The sequence below is a fragment of the Delphinus delphis genome, chromosome 2 (assembly GCF_949987515.2).
Source record: "Delphinus delphis chromosome 2, mDelDel1.2, whole genome shotgun sequence".
Taxonomy (NCBI): Eukaryota; Metazoa; Chordata; class Mammalia; order Artiodactyla; family Delphinidae; genus Delphinus; species Delphinus delphis.
In genome coordinates this window covers 140142508-140156208 of record NC_082684.1, presented here as the reverse complement: position 1 = coordinate 140156208, position 13701 = coordinate 140142508, and the positions used below count along the sequence as shown (strand labels likewise).

General features: G+C 37.6%; 1 protein-coding gene across 1 annotated transcript in view; it reads left to right on the top strand.

Moving 5' to 3' along the window:
* Window positions 1–13701, top strand: part of TLN2 (talin 2) — a 450837-nt gene that overhangs the window by 270970 nt on the left and 166166 nt on the right. The window contains exons 10-11 of the mRNA XM_060005857.1: window positions 3768–3831; window positions 4853–4957. Coding sequence (XP_059861840.1) covers window positions 3768–3831; window positions 4853–4957 — 169 coding nt within the window. The remainder of the gene's footprint in view (window positions 1–3767; window positions 3832–4852; window positions 4958–13701) is intronic.

The window sequence follows — 13701 nt, the reverse complement described above, 5'->3', positions numbered from 1 at the left end:
CTGAAACAGCCCTGTGTTCACGTGCGTCTGCTCTTGGACTGGAGGTCAGAGGCTCCCTGCTCCCATCCAGTCCTGTGACCTCAGCTAAGTCACTTGACCTCTCTGTGACTCAGCTTCCTCTTTTGTGACATTGATGCCTTCCATTCTTCTCTCAACCAGACCTTTTTTCGCTGAAGTTGCTTAACAGTAGTCATAACATCTAAGGGGCTGCTGCCTAGATGTTTCTTAGGTTCCTTCCTGCAGACTGACGTGGGGGTCTCTTGATTAGGCCAGAGTGTTCTGGTGGTGCTCAAACCTAGATCCCTGACATTCCAGAAAATATACTCAGAATTTTTGTCTGCAGATGTAGTTTGCAGGTTGAAGAGCTATCATGATTCAAGGCATAATGTAGCCAGAACCTGGACCTGACCCACCCCCTTTTTTGGCTGGAGTATTGAAAGCAAATCCAAGACGGCATACCATTTCGCCTATCAGTACTTCAGTATGTTTTTCTGACAATGAAAAAATTTTTTTAAATAATTAAAACCCCGGCTAACTGCAAATCCACCCTAATACCAAACAAAATTAGAAGCAATTCTTTAATCACATCTAATACCCAGTCTGTGTTAAATTCTCCCCTGCATTGTATTAAAAATGTCATTTTATACTTTGTTAATATCAGGGTCCAAACAAGGCCTGTAGTGGTTGGTGTTTATCTTTTTTAAAAAACAGCTTTATTGAGATGGAGTTTGCCTACCATACAATTGGCCCATTTAAAATTTATATTTCAGCGTTTTTTAGTGTATTCACAAGATTGTGCAGCCATTACCACAATCTAATTTTAGAACATTTGTTTCCCTCCTACAATAAGCCCTGTGTCCATTAACAGTCATTCCCCAGGTTCCCCTCTCCCTTCCTCAGCCTTTGCAACCTCTAGTCCTATCTGCCTCTATAGATTTGACTATACTGGATGCTTCATATAAATAGAATCATACAGTTTGTGGTCCTTTGTGATGGGCTTCTTTCACTTTGCACAGTGTTTCCATATTGTTGCATGTATCACGCTTAATGCCTTTTTATTGCCAAATAAAGTTACATTGTATGGCTAAACTACATTTTATTCATCCACTCGTCAGTTGATGGACATTTGAGTTGTTTCCACCTTTTGGCTATTATGAATAAAACTGCTATGAACACTCACATACAAATGTTTATGTGGACATATGTTTTTACTTTTCCTAGATATATGCCTAGGAGTAGAATTGCTGTTTAATCTTTTGAGGAACTACCAAATTGTTTTCCACAACAGCTGCTCCATTTTACATTACCACTAGCAGTGTGTGAAGGTTCCAAATTCTCCGTAACCTCGCCAACATGCCTTCCTGTCTCTCTTTTACTGTAGTGTCCTACTGGGTATGCACTGGTACGCTGGTGTGGTTTTTCTTTGTGTTTTCCTGATGGCTGCTGGTGTTGTGTGTCATTCTGATTCTAATCTGTGTGTCATCTTTTGCACCTCTACCAGCAAGCCATTTATTTGTGAAAAACCTGGGTTATTTGTATAATATTTACAATGATGGGATTTGGCTCATTGGATCTTGGTAGTGTCACTTACCATGTTCCTCTCTCTCTCTCTCTTTTTTAAACTATCAGCTTTTTAAACTATTAGGGTTTTTTTTCTTTTTTTGTAAACTTAGATTTATATTTAGACTCTTAATGAAATTCATATTCAGTTATATATTTACTTATCTTTTCTCTATCGCCAAGAATACTTCCTAGGTGGTACTGTATACTTCCACCTAGGAAGTATAGGTGGAAGTATACAGTATGGAAGTATGGTACTGTTACATCAGTCAGAAGGCATATGCTGTGTGGTTATCCCACTCGCATTTAAAATTGATCATTGGGTTTGGATCAGACTGATCCTTCTGTTATAAAGTCCCCCATTAACTTGTTACTTATTGGTTTTAGCAGCCACTCATGCTTGTTTTGATCTATTGGCTATTTCATTAAGAGTTGTAAAATGATGATTGTGGAATTCTATTTTTCCTTCTGCATTTATTAGCTTTGTTTCTTTTCCTTTATCAATTTTCGATATGAGCTGGTGCCCTAGCAACATCTTAAGGTGATCAATGATTATTTCAAAGAATCTTTATTGAATTTTATGTACCTGTGTTTTGACCAATTGCAGTCTTCATTCTTTCTGATGCTCAAATTGCCCCTCACATGAAATTAATTATATGATGTCTGGGGTTTGCTTCAAATAATCCATGAGAGGGCATGTGGGTAAGGGAGTAGATGAGTCATGAATGGCTATGAGTGGTTATTGTTGAAGTTGGTCAGTGAGCACATTGTTCTGTCCTCTCTTCTTTTTTTTTTTTTTTTTTTTGCGGTATGTGGGCCTCTCACTGTTGTGGCGTCTCCCATTGTGGAGCACAGGCTCCAGACACGCAGGCTCAGCGGCCATGGCTCACGGGCCCAGCTGCTCCGCTTCATGTGGGACCTTCCCGGACCGGGGCACGAACCGGTGTCCCCTGCATCGGCAGGCGGACTCTCAACCACTGCGCCACCAGGGAAGCCCTGTCCTCTCTTCTTTTGTATGAGGTTTTAAAAATCACCCCATGTTTGGCCATCGGTTATCCCTTGATGTCAGTCCAATGTCATTTTGATAAATTCCTTGATCCTCAGGCACAAGAAGCCCCAGGAACATTTTATACATCTCCTCTCCCAAAGCTAGAATCAGTCATTTCTCCAAGGATCCTGGATTCCTCTTAGTGGGAAATGGTGTTGGAAGACCACCTGGCTGACGCACTGGGGGTGCTCATTGCCACCTGGTTGTCCTTGCCCTTAGCCTCTGCAGTGGACACAAGTAGAAAATTTTTTCAGAAAAAGAAAAATGAATCAGACATTCAGATCAATATTTGCATTCAGATGAAAGATTGCAGGGTTTTCATTTCACTTCTTTTGCTTTATTTATTTCATGCTACAAATATTGATTTCTAACAACTAACAATTATTTACTTTATCCTAATTATATATAATATCTACCTACTTAGATAATGTAATATACTAATTTTATAGTGTGTGTGTGTTTATATTTAGGGGGAAGAGTAGATATTAGTTTTGAAATAATGATATCAATATTTAACAAGTCTACTGTGGTCCATTTTATCTTTAAGATGTATCTCACTGGGGATGGGTATTGTCAAAAGACTGTTTTTCAAAGTTAGGCTGTTGGTTCCATACACTGTTAGGTTCATTTGTTTCAATTTGCTTTAGATTTTTAGGTGTTGCATTTTACCCATTTGTGATTTCATTTGGTTCTAAAGTGAAGACTATAGTACAAGGAAAATTAAGAGGTTTAATTTCCATTCTTGTTCCCTTGTCCCTGTTTTTTCCTTCTTTCCATTAAGAATCATTTATATTAGTACTAGATTTATCCTTCTAATGTTTTTTAAAATACATATTAACAGTACAAAATGGAGGATATTTTCCTCCCTTTATCACGAAGGTTAGCATACTGTACACTCTTGGGTGCTTTACTTTGTCATTTTACAGTATATCCTGGACAATCTTTCTTCTTGAATATGTTTGACCCTTTTTATCAGACTGGTTTTATATTTGCATCTTATTGAAGAGCATTGTGGGATATGGCTGTCTGTTATTAATTATACCATAAAATACTGAGAGTTAGGGACTTAACTGTGAGTTTTATGAAAAGTTTCTTTTCTTTCCTCCTCAACATAGAGTATGATAAATGCCTTACCTTTTTTTTATTCTCTCTCTCTCAGTCTAAAGGAATTCCTGCCCAAAGAATACATCAAGCAGAGAGGAGCTGAAAAGAGAATATTTCAGGTACTGGAAATGTTCAGAACTTTATTATTCTCCTCACTTTATTATTCTCCTCATGCATCCACAAAGCCTATCCTCATTTATTAGTCCAAGAGGGGCCTCTGCACGATAGTTTCATACCCCATGCATGTACTCTGCTTATATAATAAATGATTTGTGACTCCAGAGTAAAGAAGCTGACAGTTCTACTTTGGGCAGATTTATTATCTTAATCCATACCTTCTTGCTAAAGGTTCCTTAGCCCTTCTGGGAAAAATGTGCATACATTTAATTTCAGAGACGTTATCTTGGAAGCATTGAAACAAGGCAATTTGCCATTAAAATGCACTGAGGCAGACACTTCAAGAAGCCTTTTTTAATCCTGAGATTTGTTTTTTGAACCTCAGAATTTGGGAACTGGTGTCTTTTTAAAATCCAGGTTTATTCTAAAATTCAGAAAGTTATCTATTGTAGGCAACCAGTAAAAAAAAGCCCTGTCATCAGCTTTGCCAGGAAACACTCACTCTAGTGAATCCAAAATACCAAAGTGTTTTGGCAATGAAATGTAAATATAAATTGGAAGAGATAAATTTCATGTGTATAAAAACATTTTTTTTTTAAAATCCAGTATTGTTTGCACACACTGAGATATCCAGGCATTTATATATCCTGCTCTTTGGAAAACTTTATCTTGCCTGGATGTTAGAATTCAGGACAAGAACATTTTTCTAGTTCTCCTTTGACGTGTTGGTCCTGAACCTTTCGGAACGTGGAGCCCTTTGAAAATTAGGTTACAATTATGGACCCTGTTCTTGCCATGCTGCACGTGCATGAATTGTTGCATATAACTGTGAAATCTATAAGGAATTTGGGTTCACGTTCTAGTTAAGAAACTGTGCATTAGCACTTTCTGTGTGCTCTGACCCTTGGTCAGCAGGGACATGCCTCCACAAAGGCATAGAGGCCATGTGGAATAACACCTCTCACAAAGTCCACCTGCTGTCAAAGCTGCAGTAACTGGTCCCTGCCTCTGTCACGTTTGTAGGAGCACAAGAACTGTGGAGAGATGAACGAGATAGAAGCCAAGGTCAAGTATGTCAAACTCGCCCGGTCTCTCCGGACGTACGGTGTGTCCTTCTTCCTGGTGAAGGTGAGTTGGGCGTGATGGAGGGGGCGTTTGCCTCTGCCACCACCTCTTTTGTTAAAGGGTTTGCTGTTAACCTTGATTGTCATCTCTAGACCCCTAGCATTTGCACATGGAGCATCTGGGCGGTGGTGACCTGAGTTGAGCTGTGGGACAGACATGAGGTGTAAGAGCTGTGAGGCTGGTGAGTGAGCTTGGCTGCCTGCAGGCCTCAGGACAGCTGTGTCTTGGCTCTGCTCTCAGTCACTGCTATAAAGTCCCTGAAGGAGTACCTTTACTTTCAATTGCTAGCACTTTCCCCTGAGAATGTTTCACTTAAGATCTTCCAGAGTGCACTGGACTAAGTGAAGGTTGTTGACCACTGCAGGCCAAATCAAATTCATGTGGTAGTTATGGTACTGAATTTGTATCCTTTTAGATGGGTCTTGGGATTTTCTGTGGCCTTCAGATCTGTTTTCACAGGAATTGCTGGCCTGACTACTAGAGGGACAGAGGTGGATCTTTGAAATTCAACCTGTGAGCAAGCAGAGGGTGTGTTCTTGAATTCACTAAGAAGCCCTCCCAGTAGCTTCCTTCCCCGTTTTCATATCCTGACCTCACGTACTCTCTTGTAGTCATCCCTCTGATAGGTTTCATTATTTCCGCTTGCTTTGCTGTGACTCTGGGTCTCCTATCTCTTGCTCTTCACCCTGGAGAAAGCTCTACCATGTGATGAACTTTCTTGTGCTGCTTAAGGCCCAGGGGAGTGTTACCAGCTGTGTTGCAGCTGCTTCTAGGGACTGAAGTTGGAAGGTCAGTGACAGGGTGGTTTAAGGAGGTGTCTATTCCCACAGCTAAAGAGAACTGGAAAAGAAAGAAGTTTTGCTGTTTACTAGAATGTTTGGGCATATGGATGCTTTTCTTGACTCCAGTCCTCATTGGAGGAAGCTGCTTCATTTGGGGCCAAGAGAAATAAAAGATATTATATGGAAAAAAGGTGTATGTTTAATGCTGATTAGTTATTTCAGCCAAACAGCTCTCAGCTTTATACCAGAAAATGCTGGGGCCCTTGCAAATAAAGAAAGCATAGGTGAATCACTTTGTTTTTAAGAAAAATAATTTAGAAATTGAATTTTTCATTTCAGTGTGTTTTAAACTATCAATCAGTTTTTGAATGGTGCTGATGGTGGTATTCTAGGTAATGACTAGGTAATTTCCCAATATTAATAATGACATTAATAACAGTAAACAATTATATGTCAGGCGTGTCTTATTCAAATCTGTCAGCATCCCAATGGCAGAATTACTGCTATTATCTTCTTTTTATAAATGAGAATCAAGGCCAGAAAGATCAATGGCTCAGCTGGGACCATAAGCCTAGTAACTGTAGGAGGTAGGACTTGAATTCAGGTCTCTCTGACTTAAAAGCCTGTGTTCCCAGGCAGTGGGCTATGCTGACTTACCTAGGGTGGCCCCATTTGATATGTGCTCACCTGCTTTCATTATCCTACTCACCCCCACATCCCCACCATGAGTACATGGTTAGATCTGCTTGTTTTAGAAGAAAAGTCTGCTTTTCATTTTTTTTTTTTAATTTATTTATTTATTTATTTTTGGCTGCGTTGGGTCTTCGTTGTTGTGCGCGGGCTTTCTCTAGTTGCAGCGAGCAGGGGCTACTCTTTGTTGCGGTGCGCGGGCTTCTCATTGCAGTGGCTTCTCTTGTTGCAGAGCACGGGCTCTAGGTGCGCGGGCTTCAGTAGTTGTGGCATGTGGGCTCGGTAGTTGTGGCATGTGGGCTCGGTAGTTGTGGCTCGTGGGCTCTAGAGTGCAGGCTCTAGAGCGCAGGCTCAGTAGTTGTGGCGCACAGGCTTAGTTGCTCCGTGGCATGTGGAATCTTCCCTGACCAGGGCTTGAACCCGTGTCCCCTGCACTGGCAGGCGGATTCTTAACCATTGCGCCACCAAGAAGTCCCGGCTTTTCATTTATTATTCTGATGAGTTCTAATACCTCACAAAGATTAAGTCGTTTTCAGCATCTCCAATGATACTGGTATCATTTTCCATGGTTGTGTGGGTTTGAGTTTTTCTCTAGTCCTTCATATATGAAATTTATCTTTCAAATTCATATTGTTTTCTATTAATACCATCAAACTTCACACAGAGTCAGTTTCAGTGTTGTGCATAAAGGTCAGTAAATTTAGGAAAATACATAGCACACAGCAGTCTGCATGTAATTAAAAAGAGACATTGAATAGCAAGTTCCAGAAAAGAGAAATTTGTTCTCCACATATAATTTAGGGCCTGGGAAGAATCTGTCCATGGCTAGTAGGATAATTAGAGGTAAAACACAGATGCTATGGTTATTGCAAGGTCTTGCAGGTTTGGTCAAATGAAAACTCTTCTTTTACAGAAGTGTTTAAGGCAAAGTAAGAAAGTAATGCAAATTTCCTTCCTTCTTCCTTTCCTCCCTTCCTTTCTTCCTTTTCATTTTTTAAAAATTACATCTCTTTGAAGGAAGGTCAGGGTCAGGAGGTAGGCAGCACTGACAGCTTTCATATACATGTTAGACATTCACATTTTGTTTTTCATTACTTTTATTTTTTGTCACTATAAAAGTGAGTACACTGCTCATTTCAGTTTTTTGCTCAGTGGTCTTATTTAGTGTACATTTTATTTTTAAGTTGATTTTGATAGAGTTTATTTGATCATAGTTTGCCCTATTTTAAAAGTAAATTCAGGAATAATGCAATATTATGAATTAATACATCTAATAAATCAGAGCAGGTCAAATAAGGTGACATCATATGCCCTGAACTATCTAGAAAAGAAATATAGAAAACAGTCTCATTCACAGTAGCATCAAAAACAGTAAAATACTTAGGAATAAGTTAAGCCGAGGAAGTGAAAGATGTATATGATGAAAACGTTAAAACAGTGATGAAAGAAATCAAAGAAGTAAATGAACAGATATCCTGTGTTCTTGGATTGGAAGAATTAAAATTATTAAAATGTCCATACTATTCAAAGCCATCTATAGATTCAATGAAACTGGTCCTCTATCTTACATCATTCACAACAATTCAGTCAAAATGGATTAAGGACTTAAGTGTAAGCCATAAAACTGTAAAAATCCTAGAAGAAAACATAGGTGGTAAACTCCTTGACAGGGTTCTAGGCAATGATTTTTTGGATATGACGTCAAAAGCACAAGCAACAAAAGCAAAGAAATTCCTGCCATTTGCAAACACAAACAAGTTGAACTACATCAAACTAAAAAACTTGTACACATCAAAAGAAACAACAAAAGAAAAAGGTAACCTACAGAAAGGAGAAAATATTTGCAAACCATGTATCTGGTAAGGGGTTTATACCCAAAATATATAAGCAATTCTTTATAACTCCATAGCAAAAAACAACAACAAAAATACCCCCAAATAATCCAATTAAAATGGGCAAAGGACATGAGTAGACATTTTTCCAAAGAGGATATTCAGATAGCCATGAGGTACATGGAAAGGTACTCGACATCACTAACATCAGGGAAATACAGATCAAAGCCACAAGGAGCTATCACCTCACCCCTGTTATAAAAAAAAGACAAGGAATAACAAAGGTTAGCAAGGATGTGGAGAGAAGAGAGTCCTTGTGCACTGTTGGTAGAAATGTAAATTGGTACAGCTACTGTGGTGAACAATGTGGAGGATCCTCAAAAATTTAAAACTAGAACTGCCGTATGATCCAGCAATCCCACTTTTGGATATATATCTGAAGGAATTGAAATCACAAGCTCAAAGAGATATCTGTACTCCTCTGTTCTTTGAACCATTATTTACAATAACCAAGATATGGAAACAATCTAACTATCCACCAGCAGATGAATAGATAAAGAAAACGTGGTGGGTAAATATGGTGGAATATTATTCAACCATAAAAGAGAAATTCCTGCCATTTGCAGCAACATGGATGAAATTTGAGGTCGGGAAGAGATATGGGGACATATGTATAGGTATAACTGATTCACTTTGTCATAAAGCAGAAACTAACACACCACTGTAAAGCAGTTATACTCCAATAAAGATGTTAATTAATAAATAAATAAAAAGAAACTTCAGGGCATTATGCTAAGTGAAATAAATCAGAGAAAGACAAATACTGTATGATCTGACTTATACGTGGAATTTTCAAAAGCCAAAGTCACAAAAACAGTAGATTCGTGGTTGCTGGGGTGGGGAAATGAGTAAATGTCGGTCAAAGCACACCAACTTGCAGTTTTAAGAGGAATACCTTTTGAGGAACTAATGTACAGCATGGTGACTATAGTTAACAATACTGTATTACATACTTGCAAGTTGCTAAGGGAGTAAATTTTTTTTATTAAAAAATTTTTTAATAACTTTTTTGGAGTGTTGTGTTTTCATTTTCATTTGTCTCTTGGTATTTTTTAATTTCCTCTTTGATTTCTTCAGTGATCCATTGGTTGTTTAGTAGCATATTATTCAGCTTCCACATGTTTGTATTTTTTGCAGTTTTTTTCTTACAGTTAATTTCTAGCCTCATAGTGTTGTGGTCGGAAAAGATGCTTGATATAATTTCCATTTTCTTAAATTTACTGAGGTTCACTTTGTGGCCCAGCATGGGATCTATCCTGGAGAATGTTCCATGTGCAGTTGAAAAGAATGTATATTCTACTGCTTTTGGATGGAGTGCTCTGTAAATATCAATTAAGTCCATTTGGTCTAGTGTGTCATTTCAGGCCTGTGTTTCCTTATTGATTTTCTGTCTGGATGATCTGTCCATTGATATAAGTGGGGTGTTAAAGTCCCCCAGTATTATTGTGTTATTGTCAATTTCTCCTTTTATATGTGTTAACATTTGCCTTTTATATTGAGGTGCTCTTATGTTGGGTGCATATATATTTACAATTGTATTTTCTTCTTGATTTGATCCTTTGATTATTATGTAATGTCCTTCTTTGTCTCTTGTAAGAGTCTTTATTTTAAAGTCTATTTTGTCTAAGTGTTGCTACTCCAGCTTTCTTTTGATTTCCATTTGCTTAGAATACCTCTTTCCATCCCCTCATTTTCAGTCTGTATGTGTCTCTAGATCTGAAGTGAGTCTCTTGTAGGCAGGATATACAGGTCCTGTTTTGTTATCCATTCAGCCAGTCGGTGTCTTTTGGCTGGAGCATTTAATCTGTTTGCATTTCAGGTGATTACCAATATGTATATTCCTATTGCCATTTTGTTAATTGTTTTGGGTTTGTTTTTGTAGGTCTTTTTTCCCCCTTTCTTCTTTGGTTCTCTTCTCTTGTGATTTGATGACTATCTTTAGTGTTAGGTTTGGCTTCCTTTTTCTTTTTTATGTGTATATCTATCATAGATTTTTGTCTTGCAGTTACCATGAGGTTTTTGTATAGCAGTGTATGTATATACCTGCTTGTTTTAAGTTGCTCATCTCTTAATTTCAAATGCATTTTAGATACCCTGCATTTGTACTCTCCTCCCCTCACGATTACTGTTTTTGATATTATATTTTACATCTAATTCTTTTGTGTATCCCTTAACTGCTTATTGTGGATACAGATGATTTTACTGTTTTTGTCCTCCCTACTAGCTTTGTGTATAGATGATTTCCTACCTTTATTGTATGTTTGCCTTTACCAGTGAGCTTTTCCATTTCACGACTTTCTTATTTCTAATTGTGGCCTTTTCTACCTAGAGAAGTTCCTTTAGCATTTGTTTTAAAGCTGGTTTGGTGGTGCTGAATTCTTTTAGCTTTTGCTTGTCCATAAAGCTTTTGATTTCTCCATCAAATGTGAATGAGAGCCCTGCTGGGTAGAGTATTCTTCGTTGTAGATTTTTCTCTTTCATCACTTTAAGTATGTCCTGCCACTCCCTTCTGGCCTGCAGATTTTTTCTGCTGAAAAAAATCAATGGATAGCCTTATGGTAATTCCCTTGTATATTATTTGTTGCTTTTAATATTCTTGCTAAGAGTGTAAATCTTAAATGTCCTCATCATAGCAACTACAGAAAGGTAATTTTGTGAGGTGAAGGATGTGTTAACCTTACTGTGGTAATCATTTCTCAATATATACATATATCAAATCATATTGCACACCTTAAACTTACATAATGTTCTATGTCAGTTATATCTAAATAAAGCTGGAAAAGATGGCATCATGTGATCATTTGATAAGTGATAAAGCCACTAAGGTGTTTGATAAAATTCAGGTACTCATTATAAAAATTTCCATAAAATGCTGGAATAAAAGTGTACTTCCTCAACAGGGTAGAATGTTTTAAACCTATCATCAGCATGCTACTCAACAGAGAAGTGCTAGAGAGAAATCTATAAAAATTGGGATCAGAACAAGTTACCCTTTAACATTGTTTTGGAAGTTATAGGAAGTGTGGTAAGACATAAAAAAATTTTTTTAAATGCATAACTTTAGGAAATGGAAACATTATTATTACTCTTTGCTATGATTGTTTGTCTTTTAACAAAGATAAACAGAATCATATTTTTAACTATGTACTTTGAAATAATGATAGATTCACAGGAAGTTGGAAAAATAATTCAGAGAATCAAAAAGTCAGAGTAACAAGTATGGGTGAGGATGTAGGGAAACTGGAACCCTCATATACTGCTGCTAGGAATGTAAAATGGTGCAGCCACCTTAGAGAAGAGTCTGGCACTTCCTCAATTATTAAACATAGAGATACCATATGACCTAGTAGTTCTACTCCTCGGTACATATGCCCAAGAGAATTCAAAGCACATGTCCACAGAAAAACTTGTACCTGAAAGTGTATAGCTGCATTTAGCAAAAATGTGGAAACAACCCACATGTTCATCAGCTGATGAATGGATGAACAAAATGTGGTATATCCATAAGGCGCAATATTATTTGGTCATAAAAAGAAATGAAGTATACTGCTCCATGCTACAGGCATGGATGAATTTTGGAAATGTTATGTGAAGTGAAAGAAGCCTGTCACAAGATTCCATTGACATAGAATGTCCAGAATGGCAAATCCATAGAGACAGAAAGTAGATTAGTGGCTGCTTAAGAGTGGGGTGGGATCAGCGGACCTATGTGAGTAATAGCTAATGGTACAGGATTTTTCTTTTTTGAGGTGATGAAAATGTTTTAAAATTGACTGTGGTGATAGTTGCACATATCTGTAAATATACTAAAATCCACTGAATTAGATACTTTAAATAGGTCTATTGTATGGTATGTGAATTATATCTCAATAACGTTGTAAAAATAAATAATAATACCCTTTTCATCGTTTCCCTCAATGGTACCTATAGTACAATGTCACAACCAGGAAATCGACTTGGTACAGTTCATAGACGTTAATCACATTTCACGTTCTGTTTGTACTCATTTGTGTGTGTGTGTGTGTGTTTAGTTCTATGCAGTTTTTTTCATGTGTAGATTTGTGTTACCACCACTGTAGTCAAGATACTGAACTCTAATCCATAGAGAATACCTTGTGCTACCCTTTTATGGCCATACACACGTCCCACCCCTTCCTGTTTCTCCTCACACCCTACTCCCTTCCCCTGGTCTCTGTACCCCCTAGCAACCACTGATTTATTGTCTGTCTCAATAATTTTGTTATTTCAGAAGTACTACATAAACGGAATCATATGATACATAAATTTTTGAGGGTTTTTTTTCATTTAGTAGAATTCCCTTGAGATCTCTCCAAGTCATAATGTGTGTCAGTAGTCCATTGCTTTTTATTGCCAAATAGTATTCCATAGTATGGAAGTACCAGTTTGTTTAGCCATTTATCACTGAAGGACATTTGGGTTGTTTCTAGTTTGTGCCTATTCTGAATAAAGCTGCTATAAATATTTGTATATAGGTTTTTGTGAGAATGAAGTGTTCATTTCATTGGGCTAAACGCCCAAGAGTACAATTGCTGAACCATATGGTAAGAACACACTTAGCGCTATAACAAACAGCCAGACTGTTTTCCAGAGTGACTGTACCATTTGACATTCTTACCAGCAAAATATGAGTGATCCAGTTTCTTATCATCCTCTTCAGCATTTGGTGTTATCATTGTTTTTTTATTTTAGCCTTTCTGATAGATGTTTTATGATATCTTATTGCGGTTTTAATTTGCATTTCCCTGATGGCTAATGATTTTGAACATCTTTTCCTGTGCTTATTTGCCATCTGTATATCCTCTTCAGTGAAATGTCTGTTCATGTTTTATTTGACCAACTTTCTAATTAGATTTTTTTTCTTACTCTTGAGTTTTAAGAGTTCTTTATATATCCTAGGTCCAAGTCCTTTGTTAAATGTGATTTGTGAACATTTTCTCATAGTCTGTAACTTGTCTTTTTATCCTCTTGACAAGGTCTTTCACAGAATACAGGTTCTTAATTTTGAAGATGGGCGTTTTATCATTTTTTACTTTTATGGATCTTGCTTTAAGTGTTACGTCTGAGAGGTCTAACTCTAGGCTCCAAAGATTTTCTCCTGTGTTTAGTTCTAAATGTTCTACAGTTTTACATTTTACATTTAGGTCCATGGTCCATTTGAGTTTGTTTTGTTTAATTTTAATTTTTTTTTTTTTTGGCTGCATCGCATCTTAATTACGGCACGCAGGATCTTTCTTGTGGCGTGCGGGCTTCTCTCTAGTTGTGGCACTTGGGCTCCAGAGGGGACTGGCTCAGTAGTTGCGGTGTGCGGGCTTAGTTGCCCCGCGGCATGTGGGATCTTAGTTCCTTGATCAGGGGTTGAACC